This window comes from Leuciscus leuciscus, assembly GCF_965113295.1.
Source record: "Leuciscus leuciscus genome assembly, chromosome: 14".
Taxonomy (NCBI): domain Eukaryota; kingdom Metazoa; phylum Chordata; class Actinopteri; order Cypriniformes; family Leuciscidae; genus Leuciscus; species Leuciscus leuciscus.
In genome coordinates this window covers 14,620,255-14,644,796 of record NC_138738.1, presented here as the reverse complement: position 1 = coordinate 14,644,796, position 24,542 = coordinate 14,620,255, and the positions used below count along the sequence as shown (strand labels likewise).

General features: G+C 35.8%; 2 protein-coding genes across 3 annotated transcripts; both read right to left on the bottom strand.

The window, feature by feature from the left end:
• Positions 1 to 3,374: 3,374 nt before the first annotated feature.
• On the bottom strand, positions 3,375 to 11,764 carry mier1a (mesoderm induction early response 1a, transcriptional regulator). Of its 2 annotated transcripts, none has more exons than XM_082137402.1 (13): positions 11,667 to 11,764; positions 11,169 to 11,196; positions 10,771 to 10,922; positions 10,551 to 10,685; positions 10,321 to 10,453; positions 7,763 to 7,818; positions 7,601 to 7,673; positions 7,323 to 7,474; positions 7,142 to 7,223; positions 6,080 to 6,174; positions 5,794 to 5,921; positions 5,539 to 5,669; positions 3,375 to 4,741 (listed from the first exon to the last, which is right to left on the bottom strand). In XM_082137402.1, exons 1-13 carry the CDS (start codon positions 11,673 to 11,675, stop codon positions 4,482 to 4,484), a joined length of 1,434 nt encoding a protein of 477 aa, XP_081993528.1. In that variant the 5' UTR covers positions 11,676 to 11,764; the 3' UTR covers positions 3,375 to 4,481. The 2 variants fall into 2 exon arrangements, with proteins under 2 accessions (XP_081993528.1, XP_081993529.1); XM_082137403.1 differs by having other exon boundaries at positions 5,794 to 5,840; positions 11,667 to 11,762.
• Positions 11,765 to 12,500: 736 nt separating this feature from the next.
• slc35d1a (solute carrier family 35 member D1a) lies at positions 12,501 to 22,829 on the bottom strand. The gene is made up of 12 exons (XM_082137410.1): positions 22,622 to 22,829; positions 21,675 to 21,708; positions 21,483 to 21,569; positions 21,214 to 21,281; positions 21,047 to 21,118; positions 20,870 to 20,938; positions 20,506 to 20,608; positions 18,872 to 18,964; positions 16,531 to 16,598; positions 15,746 to 15,824; positions 15,576 to 15,658; positions 12,501 to 14,037 (listed from the first exon to the last, which is right to left on the bottom strand). The coding sequence occupies exons 1-12, from the start codon at positions 22,765 to 22,767 to the stop codon at positions 13,929 to 13,931; spliced, it is 1,011 nt and encodes a 336-aa protein (XP_081993536.1). The 5' UTR covers positions 22,768 to 22,829; the 3' UTR covers positions 12,501 to 13,928.
• Between the last annotated feature and the right edge of the window lie 1,713 nt (positions 22,830 to 24,542).

Here is a 24,542-nt window from a genome sequence, read left to right as displayed (position 1 = left end):
CATAGGGGAATGTATTTTTAACTCTAATGTAATTTATTAATCTTTAAAAACAGACCTACTGTGAGCTCTGATGCTCAGAGCTATCAATTATTTGCACTTATTTTTTTAAAGTGCAGTAGAATTCCTGATGAAAAACTACATTACTCATGACTGTGCAAAGAAATATCCACCAACCAGAGAATCAAGGTAAAAAAAAAGCTCTCTGAGACCGCCCACTCATATGATATGTTATAATACTATTATATATATATATATATATGTACAGTACACACACACACACATAATCTTGGGCAAAACAAAAACTTTTCATTGTCTTAACCACAAATTATTGGTCAGGAAATGAGCTAAAAAGTCCATCAGGCTCATGTTTTGGCCTGTCCAGATTTTTGGAGTCCAGATTTGAACCCTATGGTGAATATTTGGTGTCACATTAAACTCCAACTAACTGGGACACATTTTTCAACTACTCATGATCTGTTTGAAGCCATTAACATTGAGTGGAACGACATTGACACTTATTCCTGTAAAAAACTCTCTGCAAGTTTACCCACTCAGTTTAAACATTTGAAGAAAACAAAGGGGAAGGCTATTCCGTGCTACATTACTTTTAGAGTATTTGTGCAACTCTTGCTAATTCCCTGACCAGGGTTTCTGATTAAAATGGTTAAGACCATTAAAAGACCACAAAATATTTAGCCATTTTTTGCTTGTAATGTCACCTAATAGCTGGTTGGTTTGGCTCAGCTCATGGCTTTAAATTTTAAAATCCCTATATGGGAAAAATACTTACGGAACCAAGGCTGCTGAAAAAGAGGGTGGACACTGTTGCACTCAGTGGTGTAAGACCTGATGATATTGAGGAATGCAGCTGTTTTAAGCAGTTCAGTTATTAGCGGCAGCTCACAATGCTTTGCGCAATGAACTGAAGCTCTTCTATCCAAGTGGATTTGTCCTACAGTAGGGGTCCAAAAGTTGTGTGAGCACCCATGGTTAGCCATACCTATTTATCATTCCCTTTGTTGGTTCGGTTACTTTGCCCATTGTAGCCGGCTCCGAAGACAGTCCTCAAAGAGAATTTAATCTTGTTATTCTTATTTATAAAATATTAATTTCTTCCCAATCCCTTATCGCTACTGTCCCTCAAGAAATGAAAAGGATATTTTCACGAGAACAGTGTTTCCCTCTTTTTCCAGCTTTATTTTAGCACGGCTGATGACATTTAGCACTCCCTCCTACTGTGTGAATATCCAATTATTATGCAACTGGTCCAACTGGGGCAAAGGGAGCTGGGTCTGTCTGTGTCATCTGTCTGGGTGAAAAACGGGACAGAGCATTCGCTAAAAGCTATTAAGACTTAATTACTGCTAAAAATGCATTCTTGTACCTGGGAGTGCATTGTTCACAAATAAACAAGGATCTGGAGAAAGGGCATGGAAAGCATGGAGGTAATACTGATTAGGATTGGGAAATGAGAAGTTGAGTTTGGGATTAAAACCCAATATGCTGCTGTTCCTGCTTTTTTGTTAAAGGGACAGTGCACCCAAAAATTGAATTACCCCTTTGTCATTCCAAACCTGTGTGATTTACTTCTGTGGAACACAAATAGGAGAAATGTTACTATGAATGGAGACAGGAGCTTTCAAGCTTTAAATTGGACTTAATCTGTGTGTAATGTGTAATCAAAATATAACAAGACTTTCCAGTGAAAACAGCACTTCTCCAATAATTTAATCCACTTAAACTCCGCCCCTGTAAACTCATGCTCATCTTTCTCCATTTCTGGACACCTAATCAACAACCAATGCAAAGAACCAAGACCTGCTCTACTTTTTAATAATCCGTCACACTCAGATCTTTATCAAAATACAGAAGATATGTTGCTACTTTGTTTCATCATGACATCGTCATCTCCAACCTGTCTGCTTGGTGTGTTCATGAGACAAATAGTGATGCCAAATTTGTGAATGAATCATTCTTTTGAGTTTAATCTTTTCAGTGTTGATCTGGTTTGCAAAACCGGTCTGAATTTGTTCACATTTCTTACCGATTTGGTTCTGAATAGCACCGACTCAGTGATCTGGTCTCCATAGTTCTCACCAAAATATAGCTCACTGGAGAGAAAGATTATCAATAAATAATTAGTTCAAATTTGGCCAGTTTCTCACACAAAGGCATTGCATAGCTTCAAAAGATTTATAATATTTTCAGGGTTGCATTTTTTGTTTTTAAGAATTTTTTTTAATGAAATTTTAAAGCTCCTGTCTATATTCCTGTAGAAGTGTGACCAGTCAATTATTCATAATTTATTTAGTTCAAAAGAAGAGTAAATGATAGAATTTTCATCTACTATTTTGCCGTATAAATCACCATCTCATCATTATGCAGTAGCCTAATATATAAGTCAGTGTAGTACTTTAGCTGTAGGCGACTATTCATGTTTTTTTTTTCTTACCTAAAATAAAACGTCTCGTCGTCTGGCATTGTCTCGAAATGCTTCCTCTGTCACGTCTTCCTTGTTGTTCATATGTGTTTCAAGTCTCACATCTTTTAGACGTGTGTCGGCTCTCCTGTTTTATTCTGTTTCGTAGAGAATTACTCTTCCATTGTGAGAGGAGCCCGCAGCTGAGGGATCTCCAACAACAAGTGTTCCTCAGAGAGCCGCTATCAGACACGTTTGTAGAGCAAAGCTGCAATGCCTTTGAGAAGCCAAACCGTAAACTCTGCGTTTAGTATTCCAGGAACATTGCAGTAGCGGTCTTAAATGTTCAGATTCTGTTCAGCTCGATATACGGAGACCGAGGCCTTCGACCTGCACAATTTGATATCATTAATAAGGCTATCTCATGTGGCTCGCTCGAGATATAAATAAATAAATAAGAGGTGTGGAAAAAACGTTGTAGGCCTGTTCTAGAAAAAATTGTGCAGTCTACTCAACACAAAAAAGAAGCTAAATTTGGAAGAAGTTTTGCAGGAAGTCAATTAGCAAATTATTATTTGTATGTGTTAATTGTTATACAGCCTTCAAATATTTTGGGAACCACATGAGGTGAGTCATATTATAACTATTTATTTTTCATGTTTTAGGATGATGCTAAGATTGCATGGTCTGGTGTTCATGTCCTCATAGGTGACCATTTCGCCCTAGTCAATAAACGATTGTTTCCTTTTGTGTCCAGTTATAGGAGCAACACTGACACCTGCTGTACATCCATGTGAATACACCACAATAAAAAAAAAATCTCTGGGACCACATGACCAATTCAATTACGTTTCAAAGAAAGTGTATTTGTTTGGTGTGAACGTAGTCAGACTTAATGAGAGACACGATGACAGATGAACAAAAAACCAAGAAAATACAGACACTTCAAACTAAACCCATTCATAGCTTTTATTCAGCATACAATCCACTCAGGTGAAAAGTGGATGACAAAATCAGATTCACTTCAGTAATCACAAAAGACACTATGGATTTGGGTAAATAGTCTGAGTTTAATGAAAGAGTGGTTCACTAATTGAAACTGACAGCTATTTGACACACCCTATAATGTTTCTGTACTTCGTTTCCTGAGCTATGCAGACACGGGTGACAACCAATTCATGAAAACTGTTGATTCCACTTTCCTTTACCATTTCTGACAGGAGTAACCAAGGTCCTAGAAAAACGTAAAAATGTTATCTTAAGGATGGGTTGACATTCTCACAGTGACAAAATGAATAAATAGCACCATTCATTTCTGCTCTGCCTCTTGATTCAACACTACTCGCTCCAGCCTATACAAATATACTCTGTCTACTGGCCTCATGCATCACCAATATATGATTAAAAAAATAAATAGCTATCAAATACAAAAATAAGACATTGTTTCATATAAAGAGGAAATATCTTCTGAAAACGCTTTTTTTTAAAAGACCAATATCAACCATTCACTTTGGTCAAATAGGAAATTCAGAAATGAAAAAAATGGAATGTTACAGTGTTGAATTATTCAAAATGTCCCAAATACAAATTGTGTATTTTATCATAATTTTAGCTTTTGAATATTTACAGCGTTATTCTTCATATAAAACCAAGAGGGCTTTTCCACAGTGTGCATTTAAAGCTAGAACAATGTTATGCACACCAAATGACTGAAGTTTCACAATAAAATACAGTCAGCTGTCAGAGATTTCTTTCAAACAACCTGGAGCAAGCATGATAACATTGATAATCTATTATTAATAAATAGTGCTACAGAGTTGACAGTGGTAGAGTTACGGTCTGAAATGAAAGTCTACCGTGAGTGTTTAACATATAAACTGAGCTCAGCGGCAGTAATAAGAGGACATAAATGTGCTCCATTTGCATCCCTGAAATTCACACACACTTCTGGGCTACCTTCATGCTAAAAACAGATTCTATCTCCCTGCATCTAACACCCTCATCTGAGGTCAGGAGTTGTGTGCCTGCAGTTCAGTCTTTTTTCTGAGCTTTTGCTGATAAGTCAGGTTTCTGTTTCATTGAGGGGGACAGAGCCTTCACTGTTAGGGTCAGTCCTAAGCCTTTTCAGAGGTCGTTCAGAGTGTTCATCTTCCTCCTGTTTGACTGTGATCTCCATGACTTGTGCGCTCGGGCTGCTGGTGTCAGGGTTAGAGTGGGGTGGTGTGTTTGCCATGGAAATATCTGGACACATGGCAGAGCCGTTTTTCTGAGATATCTCATCTCTAACGCAGAGAAGGTCCTCGGAGGAATGGTTCCCTATACCTGTAAAAAAAAAAAAAAAATTTTTTTTAAATAGGCTAATTATTTTTGGCTGTATTGCTCAGTCGCACAAAACCAACATGAAAAAAGAACTGTGGATTGTGATACAATCATAATCCAGCTTAGGGTAAAAAAAAAAAATTGTGATTGTTAATACTTTTATTCCACAAATACTAAATTGGTCAACTGATAATTCAATAATTTGTATTGATCAAAAGTAATAGTAAAGAATTCTGGGTAACACTTTATATTATGGCATTTGTTAAACTAACAAGGAGCAATTTATTTTTACTGCATTTATTAACCCTCTGTTAATGTTCGTTTGCAATGCAATAAAGTTAACAGATACAACTTTTAATCTTAATGTATTAATAAATGTTGAGAATCATTAACTAAGATTAATAAATGCTGTAGAAGTTAATTCTTAGTTCATGTTAACTAAAGTAGCAACTAATGTTGAGACAGAAACCTTATTGTAAAGTTTTACCAAATTCTAAAGAAAAATGGGTAACACTTTATTTTAGTGTCCCTGTAACACGCTACATGTACTTACTATAGTAATAACAGTAAATTACAAGCAAGTAAACCAAAACCAAACCATATAGTAAGTCTGTCAAGTAAAAAGGGCACCTTAAATTAAAGTGGAAACGAAAAATGTATCACCGTTTCCACAAAAATATTAACAGCACAACTGTTTTTAACACTGACAATAATAAGAAAATGTTATATAAGAAATCAGCATATTGGACTGTTTTCTGAATAATCATGTGACTGAAGACTGGAGTAATGGTGAGCCTGACCGTTGTGAGCGTTTGAGTCGCTCTCTGGCTCTGATGAGTGTTTGCAGCAGTTTGAAGTGGTGGGAGGTGGAACAGAAGATCCACTGGACTCAGAACTCTCCCTCTCATCCAAAATACGCTCCATATAATCCCTGTAATGCCAAACAAACACATGGAAGGATATGACCTTCCACAGCATCTGATTCTATGCACACAGAGTTTAATTAGAGGACTTGTGACCTTTAATGTGCCACATGGTACTGACGACTGACTTACAAGACACCGGGACGAAGGCTGTATTTTCTTTTTCCAAGCTTGGTTTGCTGTGCAAAGAAATCATAACGCTCAGATTTCTTCCACATGTAATAAAAGGCCACACATTCCCCTACAGATCTAGTTCTCACCTAGGTAATTTTTACTTAATTAAAATTTTCCAGGTGAACAATAAAAACAGCCAAGTTCACCAACTGATCACTCTAAATGATTCACTAATCGAAAAAGTAAAACCTGTTATTCAATCCTAATAGGTTTTGAAACGAGGAGGTGAGGAATGTTACTATACCTTGTTTGCTTGTACTGAGCTGAAATCTTTCCCGTAAGCTTTGAGTCCTTGTTCAAAACCTCGACACTCCTCTTCCGTCCAAACTGACATTTCCTCTGAGGGAGAGAGAGAGATTTGAGTTAAGGTGACACATTCAGAGATTGTTGACTGACATGCTGAGAGCTCCTTTATCACAGGCTTGGCTGCGTCTGGCGCTTAAGCTGGTACCTTTTTAGATTCCCCAAAATAACATTCTGAAAAAAACATTACTAGATATAAGTCAAGAGTTTTGAGAAGAACATGCTGCTGCTACAAATCAAAATCATGCTCCGGAGCAGGTTATATTCAGAGAATGAGTTGCTATGGTTACTTACTTAACCTAAAAGTTACCTCAGTTTTTAGAAAGCTGAGGTCATCCGTTTTTTTTAATCAGAGTAAATTTACCCAGGTATGTCACATGACCTGCTTTCTGGAATACCCCCTGATTGTTGATTTGTTTTTATTGTGAGTGTACAAAAAAAAAAAAAAACAGTTACGAATTATGTCTTGCTCTTATTTGTATGACCACAAATGGAGTATTTTAAGTTGTTTTCGCTGTTATAAGGAAACAATTCGCCCAGGCGCCTCATGCACAGACACACAAAATAGTTCTAGTATTGCTAACTTGACATTGCACCCTGTTCATTATCAAAATAAAATAGTCAGCCAAACATATGAAAAGTTACACTGCTCTGACTGCTCAACTGCTGTTCTGAAAACCATTACATTTAAGGATTTGTTGTTGGAGTGAGGGGAACTAAAATTTCTGAATAATAAAATGCGACGCAATTTTATTACGTGTAGTGTATTTCTTAACCATGCAGCAAACGTTTTATAATATCTTGAAAAATTATTAAATTACACATTTACTTAAATTACTTTTTAAACTGTTTAACTGATATTATTAATATATTAAGTACTAATCGGTCAAAATTCTTACTCTCGGTTAATGGCTAAACAGTTAATTATGAGCATCCCTAATTAACATGATTATGTTATCACATTATATTAAAAAATATAACTGTTACATAAACAAATACTCACCTTTGGCAGGTTTCACATTAAATTTCAATTTTCTTAAAGCTTCTTCTGCATCAAAGTTGCATTTAAACAATTCATAAAGAGCCTGAAATATGATCAAATAAATTGCAGTCATGTTACAATATGATGTCAAAAGGCATCAGCAATATGATTTAAGGGAATACGTCATTGGATGGTGACCTGCCTGTTCATTGTCTTTGACGTGAGATCCTTCGGGAATGGCATGGACACCAGCCTCATCTCCACTGCGTTTAGAGGCCTCGGATAAAAACTCTACAACCTTTTCCTCTGGAACTAACTCTGGATTCCACAAAAGCTGATCGTCATTCTCATAAACTAAATTAGAAATAAAGAGACAAGCAGATGAAGAAAAACTACATAGCCTAATATATATACATATTAATTAAGTGTAGTATACATCTAAAGAAACATCTAAATTAGCATATCCTTCGGTTTTGACACCTTTTTCGTTGTCCTTATATTTACACAAGCCAACAGGAGTCTCAGCTTGATACATTGAACCAACCATGATCTCCTATGAATGACAGAAGAAAAAATCCAAATGTCTGAAATCCATTTAAACTAAAACAATTATAATTTGAGAGACAATCATCTAGAGTCTACCTTTTTCCAATCTTCAGTTAATATATAATCCTCATCTTCGGATTCTTCTTCATCCCCTATAAAATACAAAGTGAATCAAATGGATCTAGTTGGACTCTGAATCTGTAACGCCATCTGCTGGTTCTACTAATCATCTACTAGATGGTACAATAAGTGGAAAACATCTGTGCAAGTGTGCATTTCTTACATTTGAAATAATTGATATTACAAATAATATATGTTGAAGGTCAGTAAATTTCTGCCTTTACTTAATGGGATGGTTCGGAGTAATTTCAACCTAGGGTCCTTTGCACCATGACCTCGAGCCAAACACCCCCCAGAAGCCTTTTTTCCCTTGGTCAAATATTATTAAAGTTAGAGCTTATTTAGAGATATCAGCCGAATGGTGCAGGTGCTAATGGATCCTATGATGTATCTCGTAAATTACCCCACTAATAATGCCCAGAATGGTACCAAACAGTAGTACAAATAGGTACTCATAAAGTACAGAACCTATTAACCTAACCGTAAATAAACTCCTGATGTACTTGCAAACTTTCCAATGCCTTGTTTTATGAGTACAGAACCTATTTGTACTACTGTAGAAGTTTGGTACCATTCTGGGCATTATTAGTGGGGTAATTTATGAGATACATCATAGGATCCATTAGCGCCTGCACTAAGCCATCCGGCTGATATCTCTAAATAAGCTCCAACTTGAATAATGTTCGACCAAGGGAAAAAAGGCTTCTGGGGGGTGTTTGGCTCGAGGTCATGGTGCAAAGGACCCTAGGTTGAAATTACACCGAACCATCCCTTTAATCAAAAACAGAGAAAACAGCTACATTGTGAAATATTACAATTTAAAATAAAGGTGGTCTATTTTAATATACTTTAATTTATTCCTGTGATGGCAAAGCTGATTTTTCTGCATTCATTACTCCAATCTTCTGTGTGATTCTTCAACAATCATTCTAATATGATTTATTGTTCAGTGAGCATTTCTGATTATTAATATTTATGTTAAAAACAGTTGTGCTGCTTAATATTTTTGTGGAAACATTGATAAATTTTTCAGGACTCTTAGATAAACAGAAAAAGACCAGCATTTACTCAAAATATATATATATATATTTTTTTTTTTACATTAACTTTTATTTATGCACAGAGTTCCTTCACTTTTCCAGACTGAAATTTCCAAACATATCTGTAGATTTTTCTGACCATATTTAACATAAAGGGTTCATAAAGCATTATTTTCAGCATTATATTTGGTATAGTACAGTCACCTGTAAATTTTTATTTTCAGTTTTTTCCCTCTATTGGTTTTCTCAAAGTGATAACATATTCTTAATTCTTATTTATTAATTCTATAATTTAATTTAATATTTTTTGAAACTAGAGGCAATAGTCCAGAAAGACGATTTTGTTCCATACTTATCCATTACTCAAATCAAATTCCATACTTTTCCAAATGGCGTAGGAACCCTGTATGAAATACAGTAGTCAACATTTGAAGTGGATCAAAATCTTTCATCAAAGTTATACATGAATTTTGAACAATACCGCTCTTGTCTTAGGGCAGTGGTTCTCAAAGTGTGGGGCGCGCCCCACTGGTGGGGAATAGAGACGTGACAGGTGGGGCGCGCCAAACGGGAGGAAATGTTCCTTTTTATGCCTTTATATCTTTATCCAGACATCCCAACTGTCCCGGAAGTTCCGGGAGTCTCCCACATATTGATAGCGTCTCCTTGACGCCCGCAAATGAGATCCAATCTCCCGGAATCGCGCACTAGAGAGTGACTGCGCGCGCATGTGTGTGTGTGTGTGTGTGTTTGTGTGACTATAAAGGCATATTAATATTAGTGGAACAAACTTTCGCGGCCATAGATATATGTGTAGGTATATCTATGTTTCGTGCCGATGGGTAGCAGGCTAGTGTGGGCAATAAATAAATTGTGCAATGCAAAACAGGCTCATTTTAGCCACTAATGCAGGGATAAATAGACCTGTCTTGCCAAATGGACTTATCTTCTTTTCTTTTTTAACAGATTGCAAAGTGGCACTTTTATTGCTTTTTCTATTTTTGAACTTGATACAAATTTTGACACAGCTGCACTTTTATTTTCTCTATTTTTGAATTTCATGCAAATTATGGCACAGCTGCACTTTTATTTTATTTATTTTTGAACTTGCTGTTATTTGATGTAGATAGTTAGTTTGTATTTAAATATAACTTGTTACTATACTGATACTACTTGTTAATTCAATAAATTTGAACATTTGATTTCTTTAGCATGTTGGGGCGATGGGGGCAGGTGGGGCTTGAAAATTCCCCCTTGTCCAAAGTGGGGAATTACCGAAAAAGTTTGAGAACCACTGTCTTAGGGCAACTTTAACTTTTTTGACCCACTTCAAATGTTGACTACTGTATATCTAAAACCTCCCTACATTTTTTTTTATATTTTATAACATGACAGTTCATACTTAAGCTCTACAACAAGCTGTTTCACTTCTTGTATAAAACTGAGCTTGATATGATATGTAATATTGATAATGTAATATTTTTATAATCATACCTTCAAAGTAATTGGATGGCCGATGCCAGATAAGTTGAGCTGTGCTGTGAGACACACTGCTGGACGGAGGCTCATCACTGGACAACTGCTCATCCTCATTCTCCTGATCAGAAAGCTCTCGCCTCTCCTCCTCCTGACATCCACGGCAGTAAATGGATTTACATTTATTAACACAAAATCATACTAGGACTATACAATATACATTAGATGTTTCTCATATAGATCTTTACTTTGAGTTTACTATAGCTGCTGCAAGTATTATCTGAAGTATCCTCCTCTTGAACATCTCCATCCTCTTCCTCTGGAGACCCACCAGTGCTGTAGCCATATAATTTCAGAAGCTCCTCGATGGGCATATCGCCCTCCTACAAAACCATAGTTAATTGAGACCTATGGAGGTTATTTAATGAGCCTCATCATAAATTCTAGAAAAGAAAAGGCGGCCCATACTCGAGTTAAGTCATCAATTTCGGTGCTGGAGTTCTTCTCTCCCTCCAGCTTTTCCTCCTCTTCCAGAGTCCGCTCATCATCAAAGTCGTGTACGAGCATGTCTGCGGAAGGATCAAAGTCCCTGTCCTCATCCTGCACCACTGGATCTGCGCCTGTTTATCACAGACATTTCTTTTATTCATTCATATAATTATATATTATATATTAATACAATATATATGTGTGTGTGTATGACATATGTGCTATACTACATATATCATTGATATAAATTCACTATGTTAAAAGTACACATTATATAATATTATAAATTAATATGAAAGTGGGCTTTACAGCCTACTTGAATTTTGTTATTGCTAGTCAAAATAAATGAATCAATTAAAAATAACTTAAATCTTTACCTTCAGTGCCAGAACCACTTAGGGAGGGCTGAAAAGAGAATCAAATTAAATGTTCAGGCCTATTATAAAATAATACGTCAACTTTTAAGAACAAAAACCATAAGAGAACAGACGATATTATGACCTGATTATGAATTATTATCAGTTACAGTCAGAAGCAAATAAGCTAAACCACATCTAACCTCGTGTAAAAGAACGGGAGTCCAAATAACAGGATAGACTGGGTTATAACTGATAAACAAGTGTTTGTTTTCCTTAATAAAAACACCGAGGAATAAACTAAAGGTGAGTTTAGCGCAAAGAGGCAACAAGTTAGCGGCTAGCTGCTAACACATTCAAATTGGGCGCCTTAACTTGTTTACTACCTATGCAGGGCTGAATGTTAAGAAGCACGTCATCGTTGAAACGTTTAAATTTTAAAATTAAGTTACGTTTATTAAACGGCTACGTTGACCGCACAATTGCGTTATTTGCTGTAATTTGTAATATTTCTCTCACCTCCGCCATAGTTGTTGTTGTGGGTTCTGTGAAGCCAGCGATAGTAAATGTGTTTAATTCTCTACTCTGAAAATGAGCAGAGCTGCACTGTTATTGTGAGTACTACAAAATAAAAGTCCTGTCCCAGACACTGCGAAACGTTGACACGCATAGCATAATATAGTATTTGGAAATCGTAATTATCATTGTAAGAATATTTCAAAATTCATTTTCTCTAGGCCCATTTTAAAATATATACTATAAAACCAGAAATCAGATGCATTTGAAATCAGACGTGTCGGTTTACTAAATTAACTAATTTTGTTATCCAAACACAGTCCCCCAAAAAAAGTAATTGCAAATGTAAATGTAATTAAAAAATAAATAAATCAAGTACTAGCTTTTGAGAATCTGCCAGTATGTTTCAAATTAATAGTATTTTATTTATTGTTTTATATAACATACACTCACATAAGAATCACTGGTTTATGTTTTACCAGTTGCAGCATTTTATTTTACATAGATCAGACATTTTATTTGGATTGGATATAATTGGATATTTTACATGGATTTTATTTTACATGCAGCCAGTTTGTAGAACTAAAAACTGCATGAGAATTAGCATTTTCAAGCCATGGGCTCTCTTATGAATTCATGTTTTTAGAAAAGCGGGTTTTGAATGGACAAGACCTGTATTTAACATTACTTGAGACTTTCGTGTTTTCTTCAAATTACTCTTACCTCTACCATGATTGTTCCCCCGATATTAATCTTAAGCAGTTTAATTTTATGTAACACAAATCATATAGAATTAAACTTTGCCACAGAAGGAATAGACAATGAGAAAAAAAAATGTAAAAAGAAAAGCATTTTATTTAACATCAGAAAAAGAAATAAAAAGGACAGATTCTTTGAACTGAGGTTTTGTTTTAAAATGTTACACATTTCCCGTTTCTCACTGATACAATCACTGAGCATTTGCAGACATGAATTTGACAAAGAGGAGTTTCTTGAACTAAACTGTATAAAAACAATGAAAATAAAAAGAACAAGTTGAACACAAATTATATCTGCAACAAAAATGCATTTGAAGACATCAGTGGATAAAAATAAAGCGCAGAAATGCACTTTATTTGTAAAACAGAATCTCAAAGCTATGGACAAACAAAGTATTTAAAAAGTGGATACATGAATTAGAATGGACATTCATTCAGTAACCGCAGAATACATCAGGATATCCAGATGTATAACATGTATAGCACAAAACATTACTGAGAAACCTGTGATGTTATCAAATGGTCAAAAATGCCAACACAAGTATGAGAAAAACAAACAAAATTATTCACTTTCTGATTCATCCCAACCATAATAGTGTTTAACAAAGTCAGATCAAAATACTGAAATGTTTTTGTAACTTGTATTTCAATGTTATTGCAAAAACTAATACTAATTTTAAATAACTGACAACTGAGAAAAGCTGTAAACTGTTCAAGTGCAATTACAACACCATTTGCCTTTAAACAACCATGATTCCGCCAGTACAAAGCAAATGGAGATACTGCATCCCATTCCCAAATACAAAAACAGTTATAAGAATTTGTCCAGTTGAACACTGTAACACTGACAATGCTTAAAATATATTTCTTCTTTAAAGCTTATCAAGATACTCTTAAGTTGCACACATGTACCTTATTTTAAACACTCAAACACTCACATTCAATTTACCATTCAGGTTTTGAAGGAACCTGAACTCAACAGGGTACCAGAACTGTCAAATAACTATTTCAAAAAAGTATCAAATAACTCCCTTTTCATAGCTAGGAAAACATTTTACCCAACAATAAAACCAATTTCCAATCCTAACGATAAAACAATCTCTCATAAAGAATAAATAGTCTTACGGACTAAAACACATATTTAAAAGTACTCATCAATAGGCAATACAACAGGTGTTTCAACAATAATGACAGTCATCATTCCCATTTTATGACAAGTGTCCAACATGCCAAGGAAAACGGTTTATTCCATTCATTTGTAATGGACAACTTCTTCACAGAAGTGAAAATTAACAGGCAAATATTTACTCTGGAACAACATATTCCAGTATGTTTGAAGCGCTTTCATTTGAGACGATGTCCTGCCTGCACCTGCTGTAGCTTTTACAGTCAATATCTTCTTCATATCACAAAAACAAACAAGAAAATCCTCGGAGTGACTTCTGCCTACTTGCTCTTGCAAGAAATACCAAAACTTAGACACAGCTTTGCAGCATCCGACCATTGGTCATACAGCCACTTTTCCTTTGACCTCTAGTTTGTTTGTATTCTCACTCAGTTTGGTGGTCTGCTCTTCTGTGAAGGTAATGTAGGAATACACCAGACTGCCAGCAATACTGAAAAGACAAGTACATTTATCATTAGCGTCGCAATGAATTCATGCATCCAGTGTTTCCCCTACCATTGTTTTGGGGGGACGGCCCACCCTGAAGAATGACCCAAAAATATATATAAATTCGGACGCGCCAGCTCCATGTACCAGTATACCTTTAGCGGTAACAATGTCAAAGAGGAACGGAGAGGTTGACAATCCTAAAAAGGCAAAAATTTGTTTTTACTTCTTACTGTTACTTACTTTTATTTATTTATTTCTTCTTTACATGTTACTTGTTTTCTTCATTAATAGCTACTTTAAGCTCCTGCGTTCAAGTCCTCCTGGCAACTGTGGGAAGTTCGTATTTACGAGGTGGAAGTTGTGTTCAAGTCATTTTCATCGGAGTAAGATTCTTAAACTCTACTTATAGAAAAGAACAACAAAGAATGTGTAGGGCCCTATATGATTTCCGCGATGCAGATAACGCGGACAGAATCGCGGAATCCAGTCAAAAAAACGAATTTACTGTATAAGACGGAATTTCACGGAATTTGTTTTTGATGAATAAATAAAAAGCAGTTCAGTACACTTGAAATCAAATCGCGATGAAGACGTGTGTGAATATTAAACCGCAAAAAACTATTTAAATACGAATCCTGCATGTTCAGTGTGAATGAATGGAGCAGACGACACGCAGTTTCATTTACCACACACACTCAAGCACGTGTGACGCTCGCACGGTTTTTGCCTATATGAGGACAGGAATGCATGAACTTCATCTCCAGTAAGTCACTTTGTGAGCATTTAACCGCTTCATTTGAGAAAAACACAAACTCAAAGGTCTTTAAGGCAACTCGGTTTAACTTGACAGAAATATATTACTGTTGTACAGTACCTATAAGTCTCAATGTAATAACAATACTAACACAAAAAAAGTTGAGATGATAATTTATAAGGAATAATACATTTTTCTTCCATGTTTTACTTTTAACAGTAAAGCTCATTGTGCAACACGTTGTTTGACAAAAAGTTTAATTTCATGATTAAAATAAATGTAATTAATGTTTTATGTCTTCATTTGATTATCAGAAAAAACTACTTTTTTTTGTGTGAAAAAAAAATATTTCATAATTTTTTTGAAATGTTGTACAAGTTTAATAATTGTAAGTTTCATGATTTCAATTAATCAGACATGCTTTTTGATTACTACAAATTTTATTCAACCATTAAAATGGAGTCCAACATTTTTTAATTAAAACGGGAAAAAAAGGATTTTTGGAAAAAAATAAAACAGATTTCATAGGGCCCTAAATGTGCATCAGGTGTGTTTTGCTTTATGTTTTTAATTAATTTATGAAGCCACTTTAAACTTTGTTGTTACATATTGTTATATAATAATGCTATCATATTTTGTTTAGGCAATTAGCTAGAAAATCCCGACAATATCACTGCTAGTGCTAAATACCTATAAATATTGTGACCCTAACCCTAACCCATCACGTATCCGTAACACGCCCGCTCCGTGGCACTATTAGTTTCGGGGGTCACTTCACTTCATACCTGATGTTCAGACCAATGAAGTTAGTCCATGAGAAAATGTAATCTCCACCAAACACCATTCCAATATATGTCACTAATATATTCTGCAGGGACAGAAAAGTCATTAATATAGCAAAAAGTAATTAATATAGCAAAAGCAGTGTCTTGGTATGTTTAAGAAACATTCTTACCTTTAGGCAGCCGACAATGGTAGTAGTTAGCGCAGAGTTATACTGAGTGCAAAGTACGGTGGAGTACATTAAAATGAACCTGCAAATGAAGAAATAAAAGATAGAATGAATGTTGCTGAATGATGAATTCTTAAAATCATGAAGGTGCGGTTACATTGGCGAAATTTGGCTGGCAAAAAAGGTCAATTGTCAATATAAAGAACAGCTAACACTTTCAAACCAAGCAGCTTTTCTGCTGGTCAGTGCAATGAATTTGTATGACCAACTTGAACATGAGCTTTATGGGTGTGGGAAACCTTTTGCCTTCATAGGAAACCCCCGAACATGCAGATTCCCATTGAAATGACTGGATTCGTCCTGCAAAAATTTGCCGAACAATGGTAAATGTGACCGCACCTTAATACTCAATGCGAAAAGTTAGTCAATCCATTAAAATATATAATCAGGGGCTTTTAAGTACTTCTGCAGTCCATGAGAAAATGCATTGAATTAATAAAATAATCTTCCTCAGCACTTTATCAACTTAAACTTATATCTGTAAAGACAGCAACCTGCTGTTGCCCGCTGGCTGGTGTTTGCATTTCTATGATGGGGTTTAATTTTTTGGTGACATTTCATTTGTTGAATTTTGATGGCAAGATTGGCAACTACACCATACAAACAGTGAAAATTAAAACTATTTTACTGACAATCAGTTTTAGTAAATCACACCAAATTTAATTAAACAGTTATGTCAAACTGCATAAACAGTATTTTCCAAATACAATGTTTTTATTTCAACTTACCCCATTATACAAGAGAGAATAAATTGACTCATAAAAAGCACATCTGACCAGCCTTCATAATCAAAAGCCTAAGGAGGGAAAAATACATTTAGGGATGCATGAAAAAAATATGACACACTATAAAAACATAAAACAGAGTAATTGCCTTAGTTAATCATTAAATTTCACAGAAACGTTTGTAAGGGAAATACGTAGGTCAAGATCTTGCATGGTAAAATGTCACACATACAACAAAGACTTTCCATATTAACCAAATTTTTTCATTAAAAATTCAAAAAATCTATTCAAATGGAGGGTTAAAAACAACAGGAATCTACTCAACCCATCTTAAAACAGGTGAAGAACTCACCTAAAAAGAACATACCTAAAGAATAACTTCATAAGCTACTACATTCAATCTGATAGTTACACTGACTGGTATAATGGTGGCTTTGTGCATAGACACACTGCCTCCTGTCCTCTCTCCTTCCTGAAGCAGTGCCTGCCAAATAAACTGGGGCCTCCCTGTGAACAAACTGAGCTAAATAAAATGAGGTATTCATGGAGCAGGGCCCTGTCATCCTAACCTCCCAAACAACTGAGCCTTGTGCTCACTCTGCTTATTCAACTAGCACACTTTTTGACTAAGAAATTGCAGTTATTTCTAAGTGGGAAAAGCGTTCAGGCAGGAATAGACATGCTGAAATTTATCGCAGTCAGCTTGCTATGATTTCAAAAGAATTTATGACAAGTGTGCACAGTCATTCCAAACAACTAATGGTGTGTGTTCCCTGGCAATGTGAGCTCAGCTCACTGCAGCTGAGCAGATGGTGTGTTCGTGGTTGCCAGATCATCTACGGGTATGTATGAGGTCTTGTTGAGAGATGGGACTCTTAGAAAACTCTTAGAGTCCTGGGGTTATTTAAGGTCTGGTGTGTAGAAACATCTTATATATAACTGAGCATGACCAAACTAGTTCAAGAACAAGAAACATTTTATTAATGAGCCAATATCCATGAAGGCCATCACTAGAGAAAATTATATATTATAATTATTTTATTTTTATTTTTTATGGAAGGAACAGAATAGCCTATAAATATAAAGACAAACATAAAACAAACAGCAAAAAAAAATATATATATATATATATATATATATATATTTGTTATATATACAAAAGATAGATAAATGAAAATTAAAGCAATTAAAATGTAAATATTGTCTTAAATTATAGCGCATCTCTTTAGCTAAGTGTAGACTAGTGATGTGGAAAATCCACGAGTCGGGGCTGGCCAAGTAATAAAAATAAAAAAACATACCAATTATTTCTGGTTGGGTCATGGGAGGATGATATAAATCACTGATGTGTTGATTTTTTTAAAAAGACAGAACTCTCATTTCACAGTAAAACGCAACAAACGTGCGTCACTCTTTTACTTTCGTCAAGGACAAAATATGCCTAGAGCACCTACAACTGGCCATTATATAAAACACAAAGGAAAAAACCTACCTGAGATATTGCTTAATAACGTAACAGCTTTAACAAAAAATGTACACAAGTTTAAAATAAATGGTTCTGATAAAAGTGTTTTCCAACATAACGATGAAAATATTAAAGTGTTTAAAGCTTAATTTTTCGTTAGGCACTAATTTGCAGACTCATTAAGCTAAACAGTTGCAGGATCCACTTGTTTAAAGGGTTAAAGTTCACCCAAAAATGAAAATTCTGTCATTAATTACTCACCTTCATGTCATTCCAAACCAGTAATCCATTCATTCATCTTCAAATGAAGATTTTTTTCAAATGAAATCTGAAAGCTTTCTGTCCCTCCATTGACAGTTCCCACAACTACCACTTTCAAGCCCCAGAAAGGTAGTTAACTTAAGATATAAAAGTAATCCATGTGACTCCAGTGGTTTAACCTCAATTTTATGAAGTGATGCGAATGCTTTGTTTGTGAAAACATTTATTTAACACTTTACATTTACTACCTTTCTGGGGCTTGAAAGTAGTAGTTGTCTAGGCTGTCAATGGAGGGACAGAAAGCTCTCAGATTTCATTAAAAATATCTTCATTTGTGTTCTGCAGATGAACGAAAGTCTAACGTGAGCAATTAATAACAGGATTTTCATTTTTGGGTGAACTAACCCTCAGCAATTGTTTAAAAACAACACAAAAGGAAGGAAAAGAAAAATACCGTGTGGGAGCGTTTTAGTTAAGTAGTTACAATCAAGTGATGGGTACGTGATATGAAATGGCTGCGAAGTGCTGTATAACAATAAACTAATAAAGCCTAGATCCAGCCAATGCTTGGGCTGAATTTATTTATTTATTTATTATGTGTGTGTTCATGAGACTTACCTTGTCAATATCTCCAGTGACATGTGCTAAAAGCAGAGTTGGAAGTATCATAAATAAAGCATTGTAATAGAGCAGGCCATACTTCCCCAGCTCCTATAGAACAGAAAGACAAGAAAAAAACAGAGACAGAAATATCAGGTACAGTAAAGCCATCCATGTCATGATTCCCTCTTCTCTCGCTGCCCTTTAGCTAAAAGAGAACCAGATGGTTATGTAAACAGCTGTAGAGGGCCACAGGTCTTTTTTCAGGAACTGAGCATAATCTCAGCTTCCTTGTTTAAGTTGTCCACATTCTTCACTGAAAACGGTAACAGTCATAAAACTACTAGCTCTTCATCTGGAGGCCTCAAATAGAACACATATCAGTCCACATTCAGACCAAGTCAGTCAGTGGGGTAATGCTATAAACACCACTCAGGTTGCCAAGGACTCTGTGTTTCAACAAATTCAACCATAGGCATATCTAATAAATAAATTGAAGTCTGCGCTTGAAACGGTTAGAACATGCATATGTGAACTACTTTTGCTCTGATTGGATGCAGCAAAAATACAGATGAGAAAGCACTCAACACAAAAATTATAAAAAATAAAAAACAGTAGTTCTCGACAGATTTAAAATCCAAAATGGGTTGCAGGTCTGTTCCGGTAGGATTGAAGTTAGGATAGAAAAAGAAATAGGCTTATTAACTCTTAAAAGGAGGACAAAATGCTTCCTAATTCCTGTCACATGGAGAACACCAAATTAGGCAGATGCAGGCATGGAGAGGTTGTGAGACATATCCTCAAAACTATGAACAAAACGATGCAAAGCAAAATAACATTTTGCAGTGAATTACTTCATGACATTCAGAACATAAATAGCAATTCAGAAAATGTAGGGTTAAAATCAAGATCATTCAGTTATTGCAATGTATGAGGAGAGTTGCTTAATTTTGTGCAAGCACGGGAAAGCAATATTTCTCAATTAACGACTACAGAGAACAGCTGCTGCTTAAAGCCCGGGACACACCAAAGAACTAGCACTGATGAAAGCCAACTGACAGTTGTTGTCTCGCGTCGGGGGAAAAAGCTGCACTTGAACACACGAACACACTGTCTATTTCTGCAGATATATTCATCTATATTCGTCATTCAAAAAGGGAAACCAACGCTGCAGGCTGCAGATACACAAGCCATAAACAAAGCAGTGCGTGCTGACCGTTTTAAATATCAATTCTGCTAAACACTTTCTTTATTCCACTCCGCTCATGTTAATATTGAAATATTAGCCAAGGAACACTAAGGTAAGATGACGTAACTTTAGAACAGCCTTCTATCTGTACCATTTAGACTTCTTTGCTCGCTGTTTTGCTATTATTCTCGTGCACTGACTCGTTCACTAAGCTGAACAGCCAGAGTTCTCACGCTCACCGACGGCCCGACACCGATTCAACATGTCGAATCGGCCGAAAAAAAGCCTATGAGGACCAATTTCTGCCGACGGTGTGGAACCGTGCGGAACACACTGAGAAAACGTAGTCAGCCGACGCACAAAAACTGCCCAACAGCCGTCCGTCTGCTTAGTGTGTCCCGGACTTAAGGGAGCACTCAAGGTCTTTGAGTAATCTTGATCATGAATGTGTTGCCTTTCTTACCTTAGAGTCAAGTTTCTGTTTCACAAAAGCTCCATTGGCAGCAGTTAAGACATCGTTCATTAAAATGAACATGTACCCTTGCAGGTCAAAAGCCAAATCAGCACTGCACAAGAAATATAAAGGCACATATCAAAGACTTGAACATAAGATATGTTATTAAATGTGCGCAGAAATGGTTGCAGTCTTCCCCTCATACTCAATGATAGTGATTTATAATTAACATCTGTGTTGTGACAGTTTTTGCAAACCTTGACTTGACTTTGTACAGCAGTGAATAATTGGCATATTTTTCAAGCAACCAAGATAAGGCTGAATTGTACTGGTCAAAACAATGCGTCACTTTGGGAAGAATTTATTTTTTTACCTTGCAGCTACAAAGGCCCCTAGAATCATAGTAAATACTGTCAGCTGAACTGGTCGAGAGAATTTCTTCCTGTAACAAGGGACATAATCAATGATAGTTTTATCATCATAATCAATTTTAATTAATTAGATGTAAGCTATCAGAAACATTTCCATTGTAAAGAGAACTTTTACTTACTTTAACAAGATACCCTCCGCCAGCATTGTAAAGAGAATAGAAAACCTCCTCAATACTGTAAACATTGGCAGACTGAAGGAAGGAAAAACAAACTGATTATATATATATATCAATGTATAACATTAAAAAAAAAAGGCAGACATGCATTTAATGGTACTGTATCATACTTAAGTCTTTTTGTTCCAAAGAGTCCGGTTATTTGATTTCCTACATATAGAAGAGGTAGCGGAAACGTCTGCAATTACAAGAAGCTAGATATTGAACAAGCAAGATGTGAATAACACATTACAAAGCAGCACTGTCTTGCAGTCCCATGTAGGCATCTTTTCCCATGTCAACAAATAAGACTTGCACAGTTGTCCTAGAATACACGTGTTCTTTGGGGGTGGGAAACACGTGACAACATACAGAAGATTATTGAACTACCACTCCTAACCTTTTTTGGTATGCTACCATCAAACTCAGGGAAGGTGATCACCCGGAGAGCCTTTCCCACCCGTAACACAACAACTGTTGCCAGCATCTGCAGAGGAAAGTCGCACAATGTAAATGCCACTCTGCTCTATTAAGGTGCAAAGTCCAAAGTGACAAGTTAGAAAAACTTGTATCTGAAAAAAAGGAAACTCACCTGCCCAATGCCAACACATATTGAAGAGGGGAACCTGTTTGGAAATACTTCTTTTTAGCAAAGGCTGAAGGCATGGAGGTTTTGTTTTGTTTGTTTTAAAATGTAAAAGTAGCATTATTACTAACTTTTGATTGCTATTATAAAAATGAACCATCACATGCAATGTGCTATTGATTGTGAAATGTTATTCTCCGTCAATGACTCACTTTAGTCCATACTAAACATGTATTTAACAATTGCATGTTTATTCTAAAATGTACACCATTTACACCTTCTTGCAGATCAAGTTAAACAATGTATAATCAGCTTCTTAAATTGTTCTAGACAGGTTACGTTAGTCAGCTCACTACTTTTATAAAAATTGTTAAACGTGTTTTCACCAAGTAGCCTAGATGTTCTTGGATCAACATCTTTGTTGATCCTGAACCAACATTCCAATCAACAAATTAAATTTGGGAGACAAGTTTACGGTTTATGTCAAATTTATGTCCTGGGTCAATTGCTACATCAGTCTTATATTTTCCCTCTGTTTTTAGGGATGAGTTATGGTTAAGTTCAGGGGTAAGGATAGTGTTTTCGATCAGGAATGTTGTTCTAGGATGAACAAAATATGTTGATCCAGGAATGTCATTTAAGGAAAGTCAAATACTATTAATATTACAAAAAATACCGCTAAATAATACTATGGAATTACATTTGATGGTATAGGTCTGAAGGTATTAACTCGACATGTCCCTTAAGGCATAGTAATTGCACTGTTTTGTTACGAGAAAAATACTGTTTCTCACTGAATTTTCAAATAGGCACACAGAAAACAGCGTTATTCCGTAAGAGAATGATACTGCTGCAAAAACGAAGTTGCCAACTATCCCAAATATTCTGCATAGACAGATAGTCAAGCACTTTGTAAAATACAGAGTATGTAACTCTAGTTAAAGTCCTCTTACCTGTAATTAGTCAGGACGCTCTTGTTCACTACAACTATAAGGAAAGAGCTGACTCCATAAAAAACCGCGGCTGAAAGTTTGAAGAGTACCGTTAACTTTTGGTCCGCCATCCCTGCCGCTTCATTCCCTAACTCACATTGCTTCATTCTGAACACAGCGCCTTTCTTCCTCCCCACGTTGACGAATCTGAATTTCCGCCATGTTTACAGTGATACGTATACTGTGACGACATATCTAATTTACATTCGAAAGTACGGTGTTCTCTGTCGCCACCCTGCGGCAACTGACTGAAAGCTATTTACCCACAGAGCGACAGTATTGAACAGAACTGGCTATGTTCCACACAAGATGATCATGATGAACTGGAATTTTGGAGAGTTTGCTATGTGGGATAAGTTTTTCTTAAATTCTTGGACATATTTCTTATTCAGTAGCACAACACAGTCCATTAAGATTTTATTTTTTGCATAAAGTAGCCTAAGCACAAAATGTTTCCAGACAACTTTATAAAATAACTGTCGTAAATTAACCTATAACCACACTAATATCAAACTAGTATCAACTTTTAGGAACACTGTATTTTAAATGACTTGGCAAATCCAGTAAAACAGATAATGCCGTTATTAAATGCCGAAATAAATAACTGTCTGAAAATAGTTTTTGCATACAAAAGGCCTGATTAAAGTAAGAAAGGGTTGTGTCGTGTGATAGGCACCCCAATAAATGAAAGATCCAAAGATTTTCACAAGTTTGTTTTCTTGGATTGAAATCTGTCATAAAGAAAACAATGTAGACAACTGAAAGAAAATGTAGTGAAACTGCAGTTGTGTTATACAACCATTGTCGTCAACCATTAATTGTGGAATGTAGGAATTGTACTTTGTTATAATGTTCTGCTTAGTAGGCTACAGGGTCTTTTTAACATTTAGCCTATAGAGTTTATTTTTATTTATTTTTAAATAAATGTATTCATATAAAATATAAACATTTATAAATAAGTTGACTGGTTCCGACTGGTCCCTGGTTTTCTGCTCTTTTTTTTTTTTTTTTTTTTTTGGAGTGACTGGTCCACAACTTTTGAAGGAGCAGACATGATCATGTAACATAGAGCAGATTTTATAGTTTCTTAGAGAAAATCTAAAGACATATCGCTTCTAAGTTCTACTTTTTAAATGTGTTCTGAATTGGAAAGATTTGATACTCACCACAGATTAAATTATGTATTGAAATATGAAACATATAGCCAAATACAATATTGTATACAAACAGATTCAGTGTTTCATGTTTTGAATAAGTCAAAGTAAAATTAAGAGAAAAGTGGGTGCTAACCAAAGCTTCCAGCTGAGAAGTGGGCTGAAGGCTTCTCTGAGCTCTGTGGTTCAGGTGTGAAGTGCTTATCTGAGGGGCTTGATGGTTCTGGCCCCTCAGTTTAAAGGGATTGTTCACCCAAAAATGACCATTTTGTCATTATTTACTCTAATCATCCCATGTTGTTCCAAACCTGTATGAGTTTCTTTCTTCTGTTGAACACAAAATAAGATATTTTAAAGAATGTTCGTTCATGGAGCATGCACGCACCTTTGGGACAGGCACAGGTGCTCTCTAATTTGCATGGGTGCCTCTTGTAGGGAGATGGCAGCAGAGGTGCCCCCAATTCAAGGTCTTTAGCAGATGTTGCCTCAGATGCTCAGGGATCCTGAGTTTTCCTCTTTGTTGGGACCCGGCAGGCACAGGTGGTTACCGGCTGGATCCAGAAGGCAAGCATGGGTGCTCTGTGTGTCTTCCTCTGTTTAGTCTTCAGTGTTGCATCTGAGAATGCTGAGTCCCTCCACTTAGTCCCAGCCTTCTCAGAACTGGCAGGCACAGGTGCTCCTTCTGACTTCTTCTGCCTCCACTTCCTCTGTTGCTCTGTGGTCTTCAG